Source organism: Lucilia cuprina, chromosome 6 (assembly GCF_022045245.1).
Source record: "Lucilia cuprina isolate Lc7/37 chromosome 6, ASM2204524v1, whole genome shotgun sequence".
Lineage (NCBI taxonomy): Eukaryota > Metazoa > Arthropoda > Insecta > Diptera > Calliphoridae > Lucilia > Lucilia cuprina.
In genome coordinates, this window is record NC_060954.1 from 9,958,414 (window position 1) to 9,974,777 (window position 16,364).

General features: G+C 29.4%; 1 protein-coding gene across 1 annotated transcript; it reads left to right on the forward strand.

The window, feature by feature from the left end:
* Positions 1-1,017: 1,017 nt before the first annotated feature.
* Positions 1,018-8,245, forward strand: LOC111688169 (major facilitator superfamily domain-containing protein 6). Its single transcript, XM_023450646.2, has 7 exons — positions 1,018-1,149; positions 2,983-3,331; positions 3,387-3,650; positions 3,707-3,979; positions 5,850-5,985; positions 6,057-7,247; positions 7,308-8,245. Exons 2-7 carry the CDS (start codon positions 3,078-3,080, stop codon positions 7,494-7,496), a joined length of 2,307 nt encoding a protein of 768 aa, XP_023306414.2. The 5' UTR covers positions 1,018-1,149; positions 2,983-3,077; the 3' UTR covers positions 7,497-8,245.
* Positions 8,246-16,364: the final 8,119 nt, after the last annotated feature.

Below are 16,364 nucleotides of genomic sequence, written 5' to 3' on the forward strand. Positions count from 1 at the left end.
TTGCCTATATTCTAGTCTACAGTCTAGTCTATAGTCTAGTCTATAGTCTAGTCTATAGTCTAGTCTATAGTCTAGTCTATAGTCTAGTCTATAGTCTAGTCTATAGTCTAGTCTATAGTCTAGTCTATAGTCTAGTCTATAGTCTAGTCTATAGTCTAGTCTATAGTCTAGTCTATAGTCTAGTCTATAGTCTAGTCTATAGTCTAGTCTATAGTCTAGTCTATAGTCTAGTCTATAGTCTAGTCGTTATTCTAGTCTATAGTCTAGCCGTTATTCTAGTCTATAGTCTAGTTTATAGTCTAGTCTATAGTCTAGTATAGTAGTTATTCTAGTTTACAGTCTAGTCTATAGTCTAGCCTATAGTCTAGTCTATAGTCTAGTCTACAGTCTAGTATATGGTGTAATCAAAAATCTAGTCTATAGTGAAGTCTTAAGTGTTGTGTACACTCAAATCTATATAAAATTTTTTTAAAACTATTAGATATGCTGTAATATTCTGAGAGGTTAATGCTATCCTTTTGGTCTTTATCATCTTTACTAACTTATTGCTTATAAATCTTTACAAATTCCTTTAACAGTTACGCTTTTTAAAACACTTATTATGCCGTAAAAATCAAGTGTTCGCTAATTACTATAGCTTTTAATAAATAGTTTCCTTTATCCTTCCTTAATATTAAAATACTTCAGGCCCTTATTATTTTAACACACACACACATAAATTTTTGTGACATTTAATACAAGTTAAGTTTTTTTTACTAACTAAAGCTTTGTATGACTATAAGTTTTTATTTCCTGCTTACTCTTCTTCCTTTTTCCTATACGCTTCGCTCAAGAACTGTTAAATTTATAAACAATGTAAACAGGTATTTCAGAGAGGGGTTGTTTTTTTTCTCTTTTGGTTTGTTGTTTGTGGGCAAAACAAGAAAATGAAAAAGGAAAAAATTTAACAAAAAAAAGCTTTAAGTTGTAGAAAATGTCATTGTTAAAGAAAAGCTAAGAATAACCATTCAGTCTGGTGTTAAACGTTGAAAACTTAAAATAAAACCACGGGGGAAAATCGATTTAAAGCAAATATTCAGAGACAAAGAGCAGATAAATGAGAACTTTAAGTGGAAAAAATTTAATTTAAATAATTTAAAAGGAAAAAAGGTAATTTCTACAATTAAAATACAAAATCTCTGTTGAAATTTAAAGAGAAATTGTGAATAAACATGAAAATAAATGAAATCACCTTAAGGATATAGAAAATTCTAAAAAAAAAGATGGATGAAAAATCGAATATTTTCAAGCTTATAAATACATATGTGTGGCCTTCAAGTAAGCAAATTGTAAAGGAGAGTCTAAACTAAAGAGTGTATTAGAAAAGGTTTAAAAATAACCATTTTGCAAAAACTTAAAACTTTAAATCCTTTAATTTTTTATTGAACAATTAATAAATATTTTAAATTTATTTAAATATTATTTTTTTTGCGATTTCTATTTATAACCTTGAATTTGAGTTGAAATTTTTTTTATGCAACAAAAGAAATTTATACGAAAATCTCAAACCTGAAGTGAGTATACCTACAAAAATCTATACGAATTTTGACAGTTGACAAGTGGTGCAAAACGAAATGTGTGTTAAATTCCTCAACCAACCTACACTCTTTCTCTCGCCCAACACTATTGTCAGATTATGTAAAACATTTAGAGCTTTAAATCCATACAATATGTTTTAAGGAGACAATAGTTAATCTCTGTGTTTAGTTTTTTGTGATTTTTTCTATTTATTTTTTTTCCGGCAGACAAATATTCTTTCGGGAATTAGAACTAATTGCTTTTTTTTCTAAATTGTTGGAGATGAGTTGAAGATGTTAAGAAATGAAATTTTAGTTTTATCAATTGGTCGGTTGATCAATTATTTTAAATCCCCCGATAATGTTATTTCAATGTCTGTTGTCTGCTTTGGAGTTTTTACTAAATGGCAAAGTTTTTCGTAAAGTTTTAAGATGAAATGACAAAATTATGCAAACTATATAAAACCTAATGGATCAAATCCCTATTGATCGAAGATAAATCTACCTTTCGGCTCTATTAATGCCGAAAGGAAACTGAAAATAACATTAGGTTTACACTTACTAAATAATCTATCACACAGCTAATGAGCGAAACCAAAGTAGTCTAGTCTATAGTCTAATCTATAGTCTAGTCTATAGTCTAGTCTATAGTCTAGTCTATAGTCTAGTCTATAGTCTAGTCTATAGTCTAGTCTATAGTCTAGTCTATAGTCTAGTCTATAGTCTAGTCTATAGTCTAGTCTATAGTCTAGTCTATAGTCTAGTCTATAGTCTAGTCTATAGTCTAGTCTATAGTCTAGTCTATAGTCTAGTCTATAGTCTAGTCTATAGTCTAGTCTATAGTCTAGTCTATAGTCTAGTCTATAGTCTAGTCTATAGTCTAGTCTATAGTCTAGTCTATAGTCGAGTCTATAGTCTAGTCTATAGTCTAGTCTATAGTCTAGTCTATAGTCTAGTCTAGTCTACAGTCTAGTCTATAGTCTAGACTATAGTCTAATCTATAGTCTAGTCTATAATCTAGTCCATAGTTTAGCCTATAATCTAGTCTATAATCTAGTCTATAATCTAGTCTATGGTCTAGTCTAGTCTATAGTCTAGTCTATAGTCTAGTCTATAGTTTAGTCTATAGTCTATTCTATAGTCTAGTCTATAGTCGAGTCTGGTCTATAGTCTGGACTACAGTTTGGACTATAAAGGAGTCTTTAGTCCGTGTTATTGTTATGTTATAGTCAGGACTATAGATTCGACTGTATATAATCTAGACTATTGTTTAGTTTTCGGTTAAGACTTTGGTCTATAGATCGGACTATAGTCTAGACTATAATCAAGTCTTTACTATAGTCTTAAGTCTTACCTATAGGCAGGACCGTAGTTAGGAATATAATCTAATTGATAGCTTTCGTTCCTTTTTGTTTTCATTTTCCAGTTTAAACCGAAAATAATTAAAACAAATTACATCGAAATTTCGAAAGTCTGTAAAACCAATCTACCAGAAATCATTTACATAACAACTTCTTCAAAATGAGTCAATTTGGAGGAGGTGCAAATCCCTTTGGGGCACCCTCTGGGATGGGTGGCAGTAATCCCTATGAACAGCAACAACAGTCCAGTTATGGTTATGATCAAACAGCTACCGGTTATGGACAAGATACAGGCTATGGTCAAGATGCAGGTTATGGACAGAGTACGATTGGTGGAATACCGGGACAACAGCCACCCTTTGTAGCTAGACCACGTGTTGACGTAGATGCTGAGGGAGAAGTTGATCCAACACTGTTAGTTGTTAGATATTTTGGTTTACAAATTTTAATTTATTTCGATTTTTTACAGTTATCCAGAACCCAAAGAGGGTACTCACAAAATCCGTGGCCATTCGGATATTATTGAAATGTTATTCGGACCCACCGAATATGAACTAATACCCGTTAAGGGTTTTTATTTTTTCTTTTACGCCGCCTTCGGTTCCCTCTTCCCTCTGATGGGTGTCTATTTCAAACAGATGGGCATGAATCCCGGTCAATGTGGTATACTCATAGGCATGCGGCCATTTGTGGAATTCTTATCAGCACCATTTTGGGGTTCCTATGCTGATAGGTGAGATTAAATAATTCGGAAAATTAGGCTTACTTATAACCATTTAAAATTTACAGATGTCGCCGTGGCAAGGTTTTATTGTTGGGCTCTTTAGCTTGTTGGGTTTTGTTTACCATACCTTTGAGTTTCATTAAACCGGAACCAGTGAAATGTCTTGAACGTAATCAAACAGATTTCGTTTTAACCTATACACGTACTAAACGTGATTTGTCTGCATTTAATTCGGCTAATTTGAAAGATGATAGTGCTGAATTTTTGGATAATCATGCTGCCCTACTTGCTACAAATACCATGCCTGCTAGTGAAGCCGCTGAAGAGTCTCATAGAAGGTGTGTTTATATTTGAGAGAATGACGCAATTACTAGAAACAACTGGACTATAGATTAGTCTGTAGTGTGGACTAAAGATTAGTCCATAGTCTGGACTATACATTAGTCTATAGTCTGGACTATAGATTAGTCTATATTCTGGACTATAGATTAGTATGTGGTCTGGACTATAGATTAGTCTATATTCTGGACTATAGATTAGTCTATAGTCTGGACTATAGATTAGTATGTGGTCTGGACTATAGATTAGTCTATATTCTGGACTATAAATTGGTTAATACTCTGGACAAAAGATTATACTATAGTTCTGATTATAAACTAGTCACTGGACTACATTTAAGTCTATAGTCTGGGCTTTAGATTAGTCTATAGTCTGGACTATTGATAAGTCTATAGTCTGGACTATAGATTAGTATATAGTCTAGACTAAAGAATTGTTCTATAGATTAGTCTATAGTCTGGACTATTGATAAGTCTATAATCTGGACTATAGATTAGTATATAGTCTAGACTAAGGAATTATTCTATAGATTAGTCTATAGTCTGGACTATTGACAAGTCTATAGTCTGGACTATTGATAAGTCTATAGTCTGGACTATTGATAAGTCTATAGTCTGGACTATAGATTAGTCTATAGTCTAGACTATAGATTAGTATATAGTCTAGACTAAGAAATTGTTCTATAGTCTGGACTATAGATTAGTCTATAGTCTGGACTATAGATTAGTTTATAGTCTGGACTATAGATTAGTCTATAGTCTGGACTATAGATTAGTCTATAGTCTGCACTATAGATTAGTCTATAGTCTGCACTATAGATTAGTCTATAGTCTGGACTATAGATTAGTCTGTACTATAGATTAGTCCATAGTCTGGAATATAGATTAGTCTATAGTCGGGACTATAGATTAGTCCATAGTCTAGAATATAGATTAGTTTGTAGTCTGGACTATAGATTAGTTGATAGTCTGGACTATAGATTAGTTTATAGTCTGAACTATAGATTTGTTTATAGTCTAGATCTAGTAGATTGTCTAGTAGATTGGTCTAGTAGATTGGTCTATAGTCTGGACTATGGAATAGTCTATAGTCTTGACTATAGATTAGTCTATAGTATGGACTAAAGAATTGTTCTATAGATTAGTCTATAGATTAGTCCATAGTCTGGAATATAGATTAGTTTATAGTCTGGACTATAGATAAGTCCATAGTCTGGAATATAGATTAGTTTGTAGTCTGGACTATAGATTAGTTTGTAGTCTGGACTATTGATTAGTTTATAGTCTGTACTATAGACTAGTCTACAGTCTGGACTATAGATTAGTCTATATTCTGGATTATAGATTAGTATATAGTCTGGACTATAGATTAGTCTACAGTTTGGACTATAGATTAGTCTATTGTCTGGACTATAGATTAGTCTACTGTCTGGACTATAGACTAATCTATAGTCTGAACTATACATTAGTCTATAGTCTGGACTATAGATTAGTCTATAGTCTGGACTATAGATTAGTCTATAGTCTGGACTATAGATTAGTATATAGTCTGGACTATAGATTAGTCTATAGTCTGACTATAGATTAAGCCATAATCTAGACAATAGATTAGTATATAGTCTGGACTATAGATTAGTCTATTGTCTGGTCTGCAGATTAGTCTATAGTCTAAAATATACATAAATCTATAGACAGGACTATAGATAAGTCTATAGTTTGGACTATAGATAAGTCTGGACTATAGATAATTTTCACTATTTAGTCTATTGTTGGGGCTATAGATTAGTATAGTCTTAGTATATATCAAAAATTGGATATAGAACTTTACATATCGAAATTTTCCAACAATTTCCCTTTGAAAACTTTACAGACGCAAACGCTCCCTGATACCTCATATTGATGCTGGAATTTCTCCAATACACATTAATTTCGTAAGCAATTACGATGAGAAACAACATAGTGACTATGTTACGCCCATATTTTCCAGTATGGTCTATCGAACACCGGTAAGTTTAAAGTAATATAAAGCCTAAGTTATAAATATAATAAATAATTTTTAAAATTGTTTATTCTACAGGACATACAAAAAGCTTTCTTTCTGCTTTTATTAGTTATTTTAATTGGTGAATTCTTCAGTGCGCCTGCCGTTACTCTAGCCGATTCGGCAGTGATAACCCTCTTAGGAGATGATGCCGATAAATATGGACATCAACGTATGTTCGGCTCTTTGGGTTGGGGTATTTCTATGTTTGTAGTGGGTATTGTTTTGGATCATTCCACCTCATTTTCACATCATCCCTGTGGTGCTGGCCATATGGAAAAGAATTATAATGTATGTTTTGCCATATTCACCGTACTCATGACGGGTGCTATTATTTGCGCCTCGAAAATTACCTTCAAATATGAACCAATTGAATTGGAAACACAAACCGCACAAGATGTCATCGATCCCAATAAGAAAGCTGAAGAAGAATCTATGAATCAATTGGCGGCCCAATTAAATTTACCTTCATTGGCTGTGGGAGCTGGTACAGCAGGTCCTACTACTGCCAGTGGTGGTTTCTTAGGAGGTGGTACTGGTGGCCCTAAACCTCATATTGGTGCCGAATCGAAATTGTTTGCTCAAACTACTAAAGAATTGCCCGAATGGATGACCGTGTTCACCTACTTTAAGGATATTAAAACAGCTTCTTTCCTCTTTGTAGCCTGGTATATGGGCTTTGGTATTGGTTTGATATTTACATTCTTGTTCTGGCATTTACAAGATTTCGGCGGTACTCCCACCTTATTCGGTGTAGCCTCGGTTATTAATCATGTTTCGGAAATATTCGCCTATTTCTTTAGTTTCCGTTTAATCACCCAGATTGGCCACGTTAAGGTCTTGTGTTTGGGTTTAATAGGCAATGTTTTACGTTTCCTGTATATATCCTATATAAGCAATCCCTGGATGGTATTGCCCTTCGAATTGATGCAGGGTATCACCCATGCTGCTGTCTGGGCAGCCTCTTGTTCGTATATAGCTCACAATACACCCAAGCACTTGAGAGCTTCGGCCCAGGGTGTTTTACAGGGTATACATCATGGTTTGGGTCGCGGCTGTGGTGCCATTATTGGTGGTATGTTTGTGACATACTACGGCACTACGAATACCTTCCGTTGGTATGGCATCTGTTGTCTGTTTGTCTTGGGCCTATTTATATTTGTCAACTTTTATCGCAAAGAACAAGGTTTTATTTCGGATATACCCGTTACAGAGGATCCTCATCAGGTGAGTGTGATTATGGAAAATGTAATTTCTTTATCTTAAATTGCTATCATTATTTTACAGGTGGCTGAGGAAACTTCACATTTGGCTCCTCATGGTGTTCCCAGCAATCCTATACCTCGCGCCCTATCCAATACCCGTCTCAATGAAATGAATCCTAATGGAGGTACTGGTAATACCTATGGCACTTATCAGACCAGTGGTGGTAATTTAGATATACCCGGTGGCAGTAATCCATTTGGTAGCCAATAAGTTTATTAAACAGGTACATTTTAAGTTCATCGTTCGTTTTTCGTATGATATGTTTTTTATCAGATGACTTTGTTTGAAAAAAAAATTTAACCCCAGCATTTAACAGTTTTTTGAAAGAATTTTTGGGTTCCTCATAAGCTTATAGTTTGGACTCCCGTATTAAATAAAGTTCAGACTTTAGATTAGTCTAAAGACTATAATCTTTTTTCCCTTTAGATAAGACTATAACTTTAACATTATAATATGGTCTTGACTATATCTCACACTATAGTCTTGACTATAGATTAGTTTATTGTTTCGACTATATATTAGTTTATAGTTTTGACTATATATATAGTCTCTACCAAAGAATAGTTAAGAGTCGTAACTATTTTCTGGCCTTGACTATAGATTAGTCTCGACTATAGATCAGTTTATAGCCTTGACTATAGATCACACTATAGTTTTGACTACAGATCTCATTATGGTCTTAAATATCGATCACACTATAGGTTTGACTATATCTCACATTATAGTCTTGACTATAGCCCACATTATAGTCTTGATTACAGATTAGTTAACAGTCTTGTCTAAAGATCAGTCTATAGCCTAGAGTATAAATTAGTCTTTTGTCTTGACTGTAAATCACTCTTGACTATAGATCAGTCTATAGTCTTAATTATAGATCAGTCTATAGTCTTGACTATAGATCAGTCTATAGTCTTAACTATAGATCAGTCTATAGTCTTGCCTATAGATCAGTCTACAGCCTTGACCATAGATCAGTCTATACACTTGACTATAGATCAGTCTATAGTCTTGACTATAGATCAGTCTATAGTCTTGACTATAGATCAGTCTATAGTCTTGACTATAGATCAGTCTATAGTCTTGACTATAGATCAGTCTATAGTCTTGACTATAGATCAGTCTATAGTCTTGAGTATAGATGAGTCTATAGTCTTGACTATAGATGAGTTTAAAATCTGGACTAAAGATATGTTTATAGTCTTATCTATAGGTCAGTTTATAATCTTGACTCCAAATTAGTCTATAATCATGGCTATAGATCAGTGTATTATATTGATTATAGATCCATCTATCAAATCAATTTTGATAGATCACCCTCTAGCTCACTCTATTACATCTTTAAGTAAAGATCAGCCCATCAGTCTTGACTATAGAACAGTTGACATCTGAATAGAAATTCTTTTAAAATTTTGTAATTAAATTATAAAAAAAAAACCGAGTAAGATAATTTTCAACTAAAATTTAAAGAAAAGTTCTAAGCTTAGGCTACGTTTCGTTTCTGAAAAATTTAGTTAAAATTTACAAACAAAATAAGAAAAAAAGAAGGTACAAAGCTTAAAAGCTTGCTAGTTTCAAAAGCTTTGTAAATAAGCTTAGTTTTTGTTTAAAAATCACCTCAAGAAGACATATACAAAAAAAAATTTACAAAGTTTTCCACATTGAGAAAAAGAAAGTCATTAACAAAAAAAAAAAAAACTAACAATCATTGTAGAAGGTACAAAAAAAGAAAGTTTGTATAGAAATAGTTATTATTTTGTTGTTGTTTTAGTAATAATTTAAAGTTTAAATTAGTTTAATTGATAATTTTAGTTAAATTTATTTTAGTTAAAAATAAGCTTAATATAAAAATTAGTTTTTAATTAAAAGAAAATATATTTTAAATGTAATTAAAGTTTTAAAACAAACTGTTTATATTAGATTCTTTAACCCTAAACTGTTTGATAGTTTGAAATACACAAATATTTTTGAACAATCTGGCAACCTGATTTAACATAGTGTTCAAATCTAACTGTTAAAATTAAAGAATTGTTTGTGTATTTTGTAACTTTAAACTACTGTTAGTAAAACCTCTCTTTTGCCCACTCCCTTCCTTCCTGCCTTCCTTAAAAAAACATGCTTTGGCGTTTGTTTATACACTGAACGTAATCTTATTAGTAAAATGCAATATAAATAAACCATAAAATAAACAGAAAATTTGAAAAAATGTAAACAAATGTAATGGAAACAATCACCAAAAATACCTTATGTACAGTAACTAACAAAATTTATTACACTACCAATAAAATAACACAAAAAAAAGGGATTCACACTACTGTTTATAATATAAAAAAATTAAATTAAACTAAAATAAAATAAATTACTTAAAACATATCGTAAAAATTGGCCTATAATATTTAAAAAGTTATATATACTATATAATTTAAATTTTGATTAAGTTGCCTATATTGCAATTTATTTTCTTAAAAATTTAGTTAAATTTTATTGAAATACAACAAAAAAAGCAATGAAAATGGAATGAATGTTAAAAAAATATATAAGAAAAGTAAAACCATATTCATTAAAATAATAACTCATTAAATACATGTATTATATTAAATATATGTTTTATTTTTTAAATAAAAACAAATGGTCCATAAAATTGTATTAATATATATATATAAACATTAATATAAACAACTAAATAATCATACCAAAGATAACATAACCTACAAAAACACACAAATTGTAAAATGCAAAATTTCTAAAGAAAATCGATAAAACAGTTTAATTTCAAAATATAAATTCAAAAAATCATTCATTATTTTTTCATCTATCAGATCAGTAAAACTTTTATAACAATTATTAAACTTATATACGATTACGTCCAATTTTAAAAAATTCAATATTATAACTTATAATATGAAATTTATCTAACCACCTTTAAGCATTTTAATACAAGTTGTCAAAAACCCACGGAATTTTGTTTAAATAATTAAAATTTATAATAAGTTTTTGCCGTCCGTTAAAGTTATCAGCTTTGTGTATGATTTTTTTTTTTGGTATATTGTTATAAAAGTTTTTACTTTTATCTTAATACTCCGCACTGTAATCTTGAATATAGATAGATATAGGTGTATATTCCTGACGATATATAACTATAGCATTAACTATAGATCAGTCTATAGTCTTGACTATAGATCAGTCTATAGTCATGACTATAGATTAGTCTATAGTCAGTATAGTCTTGACTATAGATCAGTCTATAGTCTTGACTATAATTCAGTCTATAGTCATGACTATAGATCAGTTTATAGTCATGGCTATAGATCAGTCTATAGTCTTGACTATAGATCAGTCTATAGTCTTGACTATAGATCAGTCTATAGTCTTGACTATAGATCAGTCTATAGTCTTGGCTATAGATCAGTACCATAAAATAAACAGAAAATTTGAAAAAATGTAAACAAATGTAATGGAAACAATCACCAAAAATACCTTATGTACAGTAACTAACAAAATTTATTACACTACCAATAAAATAACACAAAAAAAAGGGATTCACACTACTGTTTATAATATAAAAAAATTAAATTAAACTAAAATAAAATAAATTACTTAAAACATATCGTAAAAATTGGCCTATAATATTTAAAAAGTTATATATACTATATAATTTAAATTTTGATTAAGTTGCCTATATTGCAATTTATTTTCTTAAAAATTTAGTTAAATTTTATTGAAATACAACAAAAAAAGCAATGAAAATGGAATGAATGTTAAAAAAATATATAAGAAAAGTAAAACCATATTCATTAAAATAATAACTCATTAAATACATGTATTATATTAAATATATGTTTTATTTTTTAAATAAAAACAAATGGTCCATAAAATTGTATTAATATATATATATAAACATTAATATAAACAACTAAATAATCATACCAAAGATAACATAACCTACAAAACACACAAATTGTAAAATGCAAAATTTCTAAAGAAAATCGATAAAACAGTTTAATTTCAAAATATAAATTCAAAAAATCATTCATTATTTTTTCATCTATCAGATCAGTAAAACTTTTATAACAATTATTAAACTTATATACGATTACGTCCAATTTTAAAAAATTCAATATTATAACTTATAATATGAAATTTATCTAACCACCTTTAAGCATTTTAATACAAGTTGTCAAAAACCCACGGAATTTTGTTTAAATAATTAAAATTTATAATAAGTTTTTGCCGTCCGTTAAAGTTATCAGCTTTGTGTATGATTTTTTTTTTTGGTATATTGTTATAAAAGTTTTTACTTTTATCTTAATACTCCGCACTGTAATCTTGAATATAGATAGATATAGGTGTATATTCCTGACGATATATAACTATAGCATTAACTATAGATCAGTCTATAGTCTTGACTATAGATCAGTCTATAGTCATGACTATAGATTAGTCTATAGTCAGTATAGTCTTGACTATAGATCAGTCTATAGTCTTGACTATAATTCAGTCTATAGTCATGACTATAGATCAGTTTATAGTCATGGCTATAGATCAGTCTATAGTCTTGACTATAGATCAGTCTATAGTCTTGACTATAGATCAGTCTATAGTCTTGACTATAGATCAGTCTATAGTCTTGGCTATAGATCAGTCTATAGTCTTGACTATAGATCAGTCTATAATCTTGACTATAGATCAGTCTATAGTCTTGACTATAGATCAGTCTATTGATCAGTCTATAGTTTTGACTGTAAATCAGTCTATAGTTTTGACTATAGATCAGTCTATAGTCTTGACTATAGATCAGTCTATAGTCTTGACTATAGATCAGTCTATAGTCTTGACTATAGATCAGTCTATAGTCTTGACTATAATTCAGTCTATCGTCTTGACTATAGATCAGTCTATAGTCATGACTAAAGATCAGTCTATAGTCTTGACTATAGATTAGTCTATAGTCTTGACTATAAATCAGTCTATAGTCTTGACTATAATTCAGTCTATCGTCTTGACTATAGATCAGTCTATAGTCATGACTAAAGATCAGTCTATAGTCTTGACTATAGATCAGTCTATAGTCTTGACTATAGATCAGTCTATAGTCTTGACTATAGATCAGTCCATAGTCTTGATTATAGATCAACCTATAGTCTTGACTATAGATCAGTCTATAGTCTTGACTATAGATCAGTTTATAGTCTTGACTATAGATAAGTCTATAGTCTTGACTATAGATCAGTCTATAGTCTTGACTATAGTTCAGTCTATAGTCTTGATTATTGATCAGTCTATAGTCTTGAATATAGATCAGTCTATAGTATTGACTATAAATTAGTCTATAGTATTGACTATAAATCAGTCTATAGTCTTGACTATAGATCAGTCTATAGTCTTCACTATAGATCAGTCTTGACTATAGATCAGTCTATAGTCTTGACTGTAGATCAGTCTATAGTCTTGACTATAGATCAGTCTATAGTCTTGACTATAGATCAGTCTCTAGTCTTGACTATAGATCAGTTTCTAGTCTTGACTATAGATCAGCCTATGGTCTTGACTATAGATCAGTCTCTAGTCTTGACTATAGAACAGCCTATGGTCTTGAATTAAGATCAGTCTATAGTATTGACTATAGATCAGTCTATAGCCTTGACTATAGATCAGTCTATAGTCTTGACTATAGAGCAGTCTATATTCTTGACTATAGATCAGTCTATAGTCTTGACTACAGATCAGTGTATAGTGTAAAGTTGTAGATCAGTCTATAGTATTGACTATAGATCAGTTTATAGTCTTGACTATAGATAAGTCTATAGTCTTGACTATAGATCAGTCTATAGTCTTGACTATAGTGCAGTCTATAGTCTTGATTATTGATCAGTCTATAGTCTTGAATATAGATCAGTCTATAGTATTGACTATAAATCAGTCTATAGTATTGACTATAAATCAGTCTATAGTCTTGACTATAGATCAGTCTATAGTCTTGACTATAGATCAGTCTATAGTCTTGACTATAGATCAGTCTATAGTCTTGACTATAGATCAGTCTATAGTCTTGACTGTAGATCAGTCTATAGTCTTGACTATAGATCAGTCTATAGTCTTGACTATAGATCAGTCTCTAGTCTTGACTATAGATCAGTTTCTAGTCTTGACTATAGATCAGCCTATGGTCTTGACTATAGATCAGTCTCTAGTCTTGACTATAGAACAGCCTATGGTCTTGAATTAAGATCAGTCTATAGTATTGACTATAGATCAGTCTATAGCCTTGACTATAGATCAGTCTATAGTCTTGACTATAGAGCAGTCTATATTCTTGACTATAGATCAGTCTATAGTCTTGACTACAGATCAGTGTATAGTGTAAAGTTGTAGTTCAATCTATGGTATCAAAAATCTATGTATCAGTCTTTAGTTTTGATTATAGATCAGCGTTTAGCATTGTCTATAGTTCAGAAATATAATATTGACTATAGATCATAATATATAATGCATACGTATATCATAAACAACATATTCATATACATAATTATACTCTTTATTATATCATTTATGGACTCAGCGGGTACATAACTTAAACAAATATTTAATTTCTTAGGTATTCAGTTTTGTAATTTGAATATAGTTTTTAAATATTCTTAGCCCCATTTTCCAAGATTTCTATTAAAGATCAGTCTACATTTTTGTAGGTTTAACTGTTGATTAGAGTGTTTGATTAATCTGCAATCTTGTCGCGCGATCAGTCTTTAGATTAATCAACATTTTGTGCAATAGATTAGTTTATAGTTTTTAGAAAAGATCAGTTTATAAATATATAACTATAACTACAAAACATCTCAAATATAACGAAAAATGGGTCAAAACCTAATGTTTTCACTCTTTAGGATCTTTTGTTGTTAATTTTCATTATGTGGTAGGTTGATAATGTCAGACTAACGCCAGCCGTTTGCGGTTTAAATTGTAAACAAGATTTTTAGTATGGCATCACTATCGTAGTGATGACATTAAAGTTAAAGCTGAACTTAGGATCTATCTTGTACGTTTTAATAACTTCTGAATGTTATTTCTTTTCTAGATTTTCTTTCCCGTTGAGTTCACAAAAACAACAACAACATACCTTAGTATTGTACCTTTTTATGAATATTCTATATACATTCGAAAACAAAAAACCTTTAGCATAAATATATAGAAACATATAATGCACGTACATAAATATACATACATACATAAAAACATAATGCATACATATAAAAAATACATAAAATTAATCAAACCAAAGATTAAAACTTAATGTATATTCGTACATATAAAATAAAAAAGAAGAAGAAAATTACACTGAGAAAAAAAATGTTACTAAATTGTAAATGAGCGTAGAAAACCATAAAATGTCTATGAATCTTTTAGATTATAGGAAAGTAAATTGAAAAATTTTCAAAATACAATTCCAAAAGAAAGTTCTTAAACAATTTTGTATAAAAATTTCTAAATTTTTTTATACACTTTCCTTTAAATTTTTACAATTTTAAGATATTAACCCAACAACGCTCATTTAAAACAACAAATTGATATTATGAAAATCCGCCTCATAGTAATCAAATATTTTTAATGTTATATATAAATAAAAAAATATAAATATTTATAAAAAAACAACAAAAAATATTACATATATGTTTAAACTACAAAATAAAGTTATAAATATATTATATATAAAAAACAAAAACAATATAATTCATATAATAATCTTAATTTATGAAGAAAAGAAAAAAGTAAATTATAAAAAAAAATCCCCTTTTAAGTTCAATTTTAATCTGATAATGTTTAAAAGAAAAAAATCTTTAAAAATTGCAAACAAAATTTACCATTTATGGTTCCCTGTTAAGTGAAAATTATTTTATATGTTTATGCAAATGAATTTATAATAAATATATTAAAAATTTATATAAAAAACTGTTTTTTTAGTTTAAACGTTTAAAACAAATATTGTAAACAAAAAAAAAAAAAAAACAAAGAAAAAGAGTAAACAACATAGATCATTGATTGATAAATAGCAACAAATTGATATTATTTACATTTAAATTATTATTAATAACTATAAATATAATATAAAAAAAAAAAAAAAAAAAACAAATATATATTTAAAATAAAAAACTTTAAATGTTTATTAAAAATAAAAGGAAAATATAGTTATAAAAATAAAACAAATAAAAATAATTATTTAAAAAAAGAAATCCAAATTGAATTTTTAAAAATAATACCGCCTAGACTATAGTAGTCTCATGTATAATCTATAGTCTATTATCTAGTTTATATTCTAGTGAATAGTTGATCTATAGTCTAGTCTGTAATCTAGTCTGTAGTTTAGTCTGTAGTCTAGTCTATAGTCTAGACTATAGTCTAGACTATAGTCTAATCTATAGTCTAGTCTATAGTCTAGTCTATAGTCTAGTCTATATTCTAGTCTATAGTCTAGTCTATAGTCTAGTCTATAGTCTAGTCTATAGTCTAGTCTATAGTCTAGTCTATAGTCTAGTCTATAGTCTAGTCTATAGTCTAGTCTATAGTCTAGTCTATAGTCTAGTCTATAGTCTAGTCTATAGTCTAGTCTATAGTCTAGTCTATAGTCTAGTCTATAGTCTAGTCTATAGTCTAGTCTATAGTCTAGTCTATAGTCTAGTCTATAGTCTAGTCTATAGTCTAGTCTAAACTTGATTATAGTCTATACTATAGACTAGATTATAGACTAGAATATAAACTAGGTTATAGAATAGACTATATACTAGACTATAGACTACAATATAGACAAGACTATATGCTAGACTATAGACTAGACTATAGACTAGACCATAGACTAGACAATAGAATATACTATTGACTAGACTATAGAATATACTATAGACTAGATTATAGACTACTCTAATTCATTAGACTATAGACTTGACAATAGATTAGAATTTGGATTAGACTATAGATACGATTATCGATACAATTGTCGACTATACTACAGACTGGGCTACAGACTATACTATAGACTAGACTATAGATTAGACTATAGACTACATTATTATACAAAAAATAAACAATAGA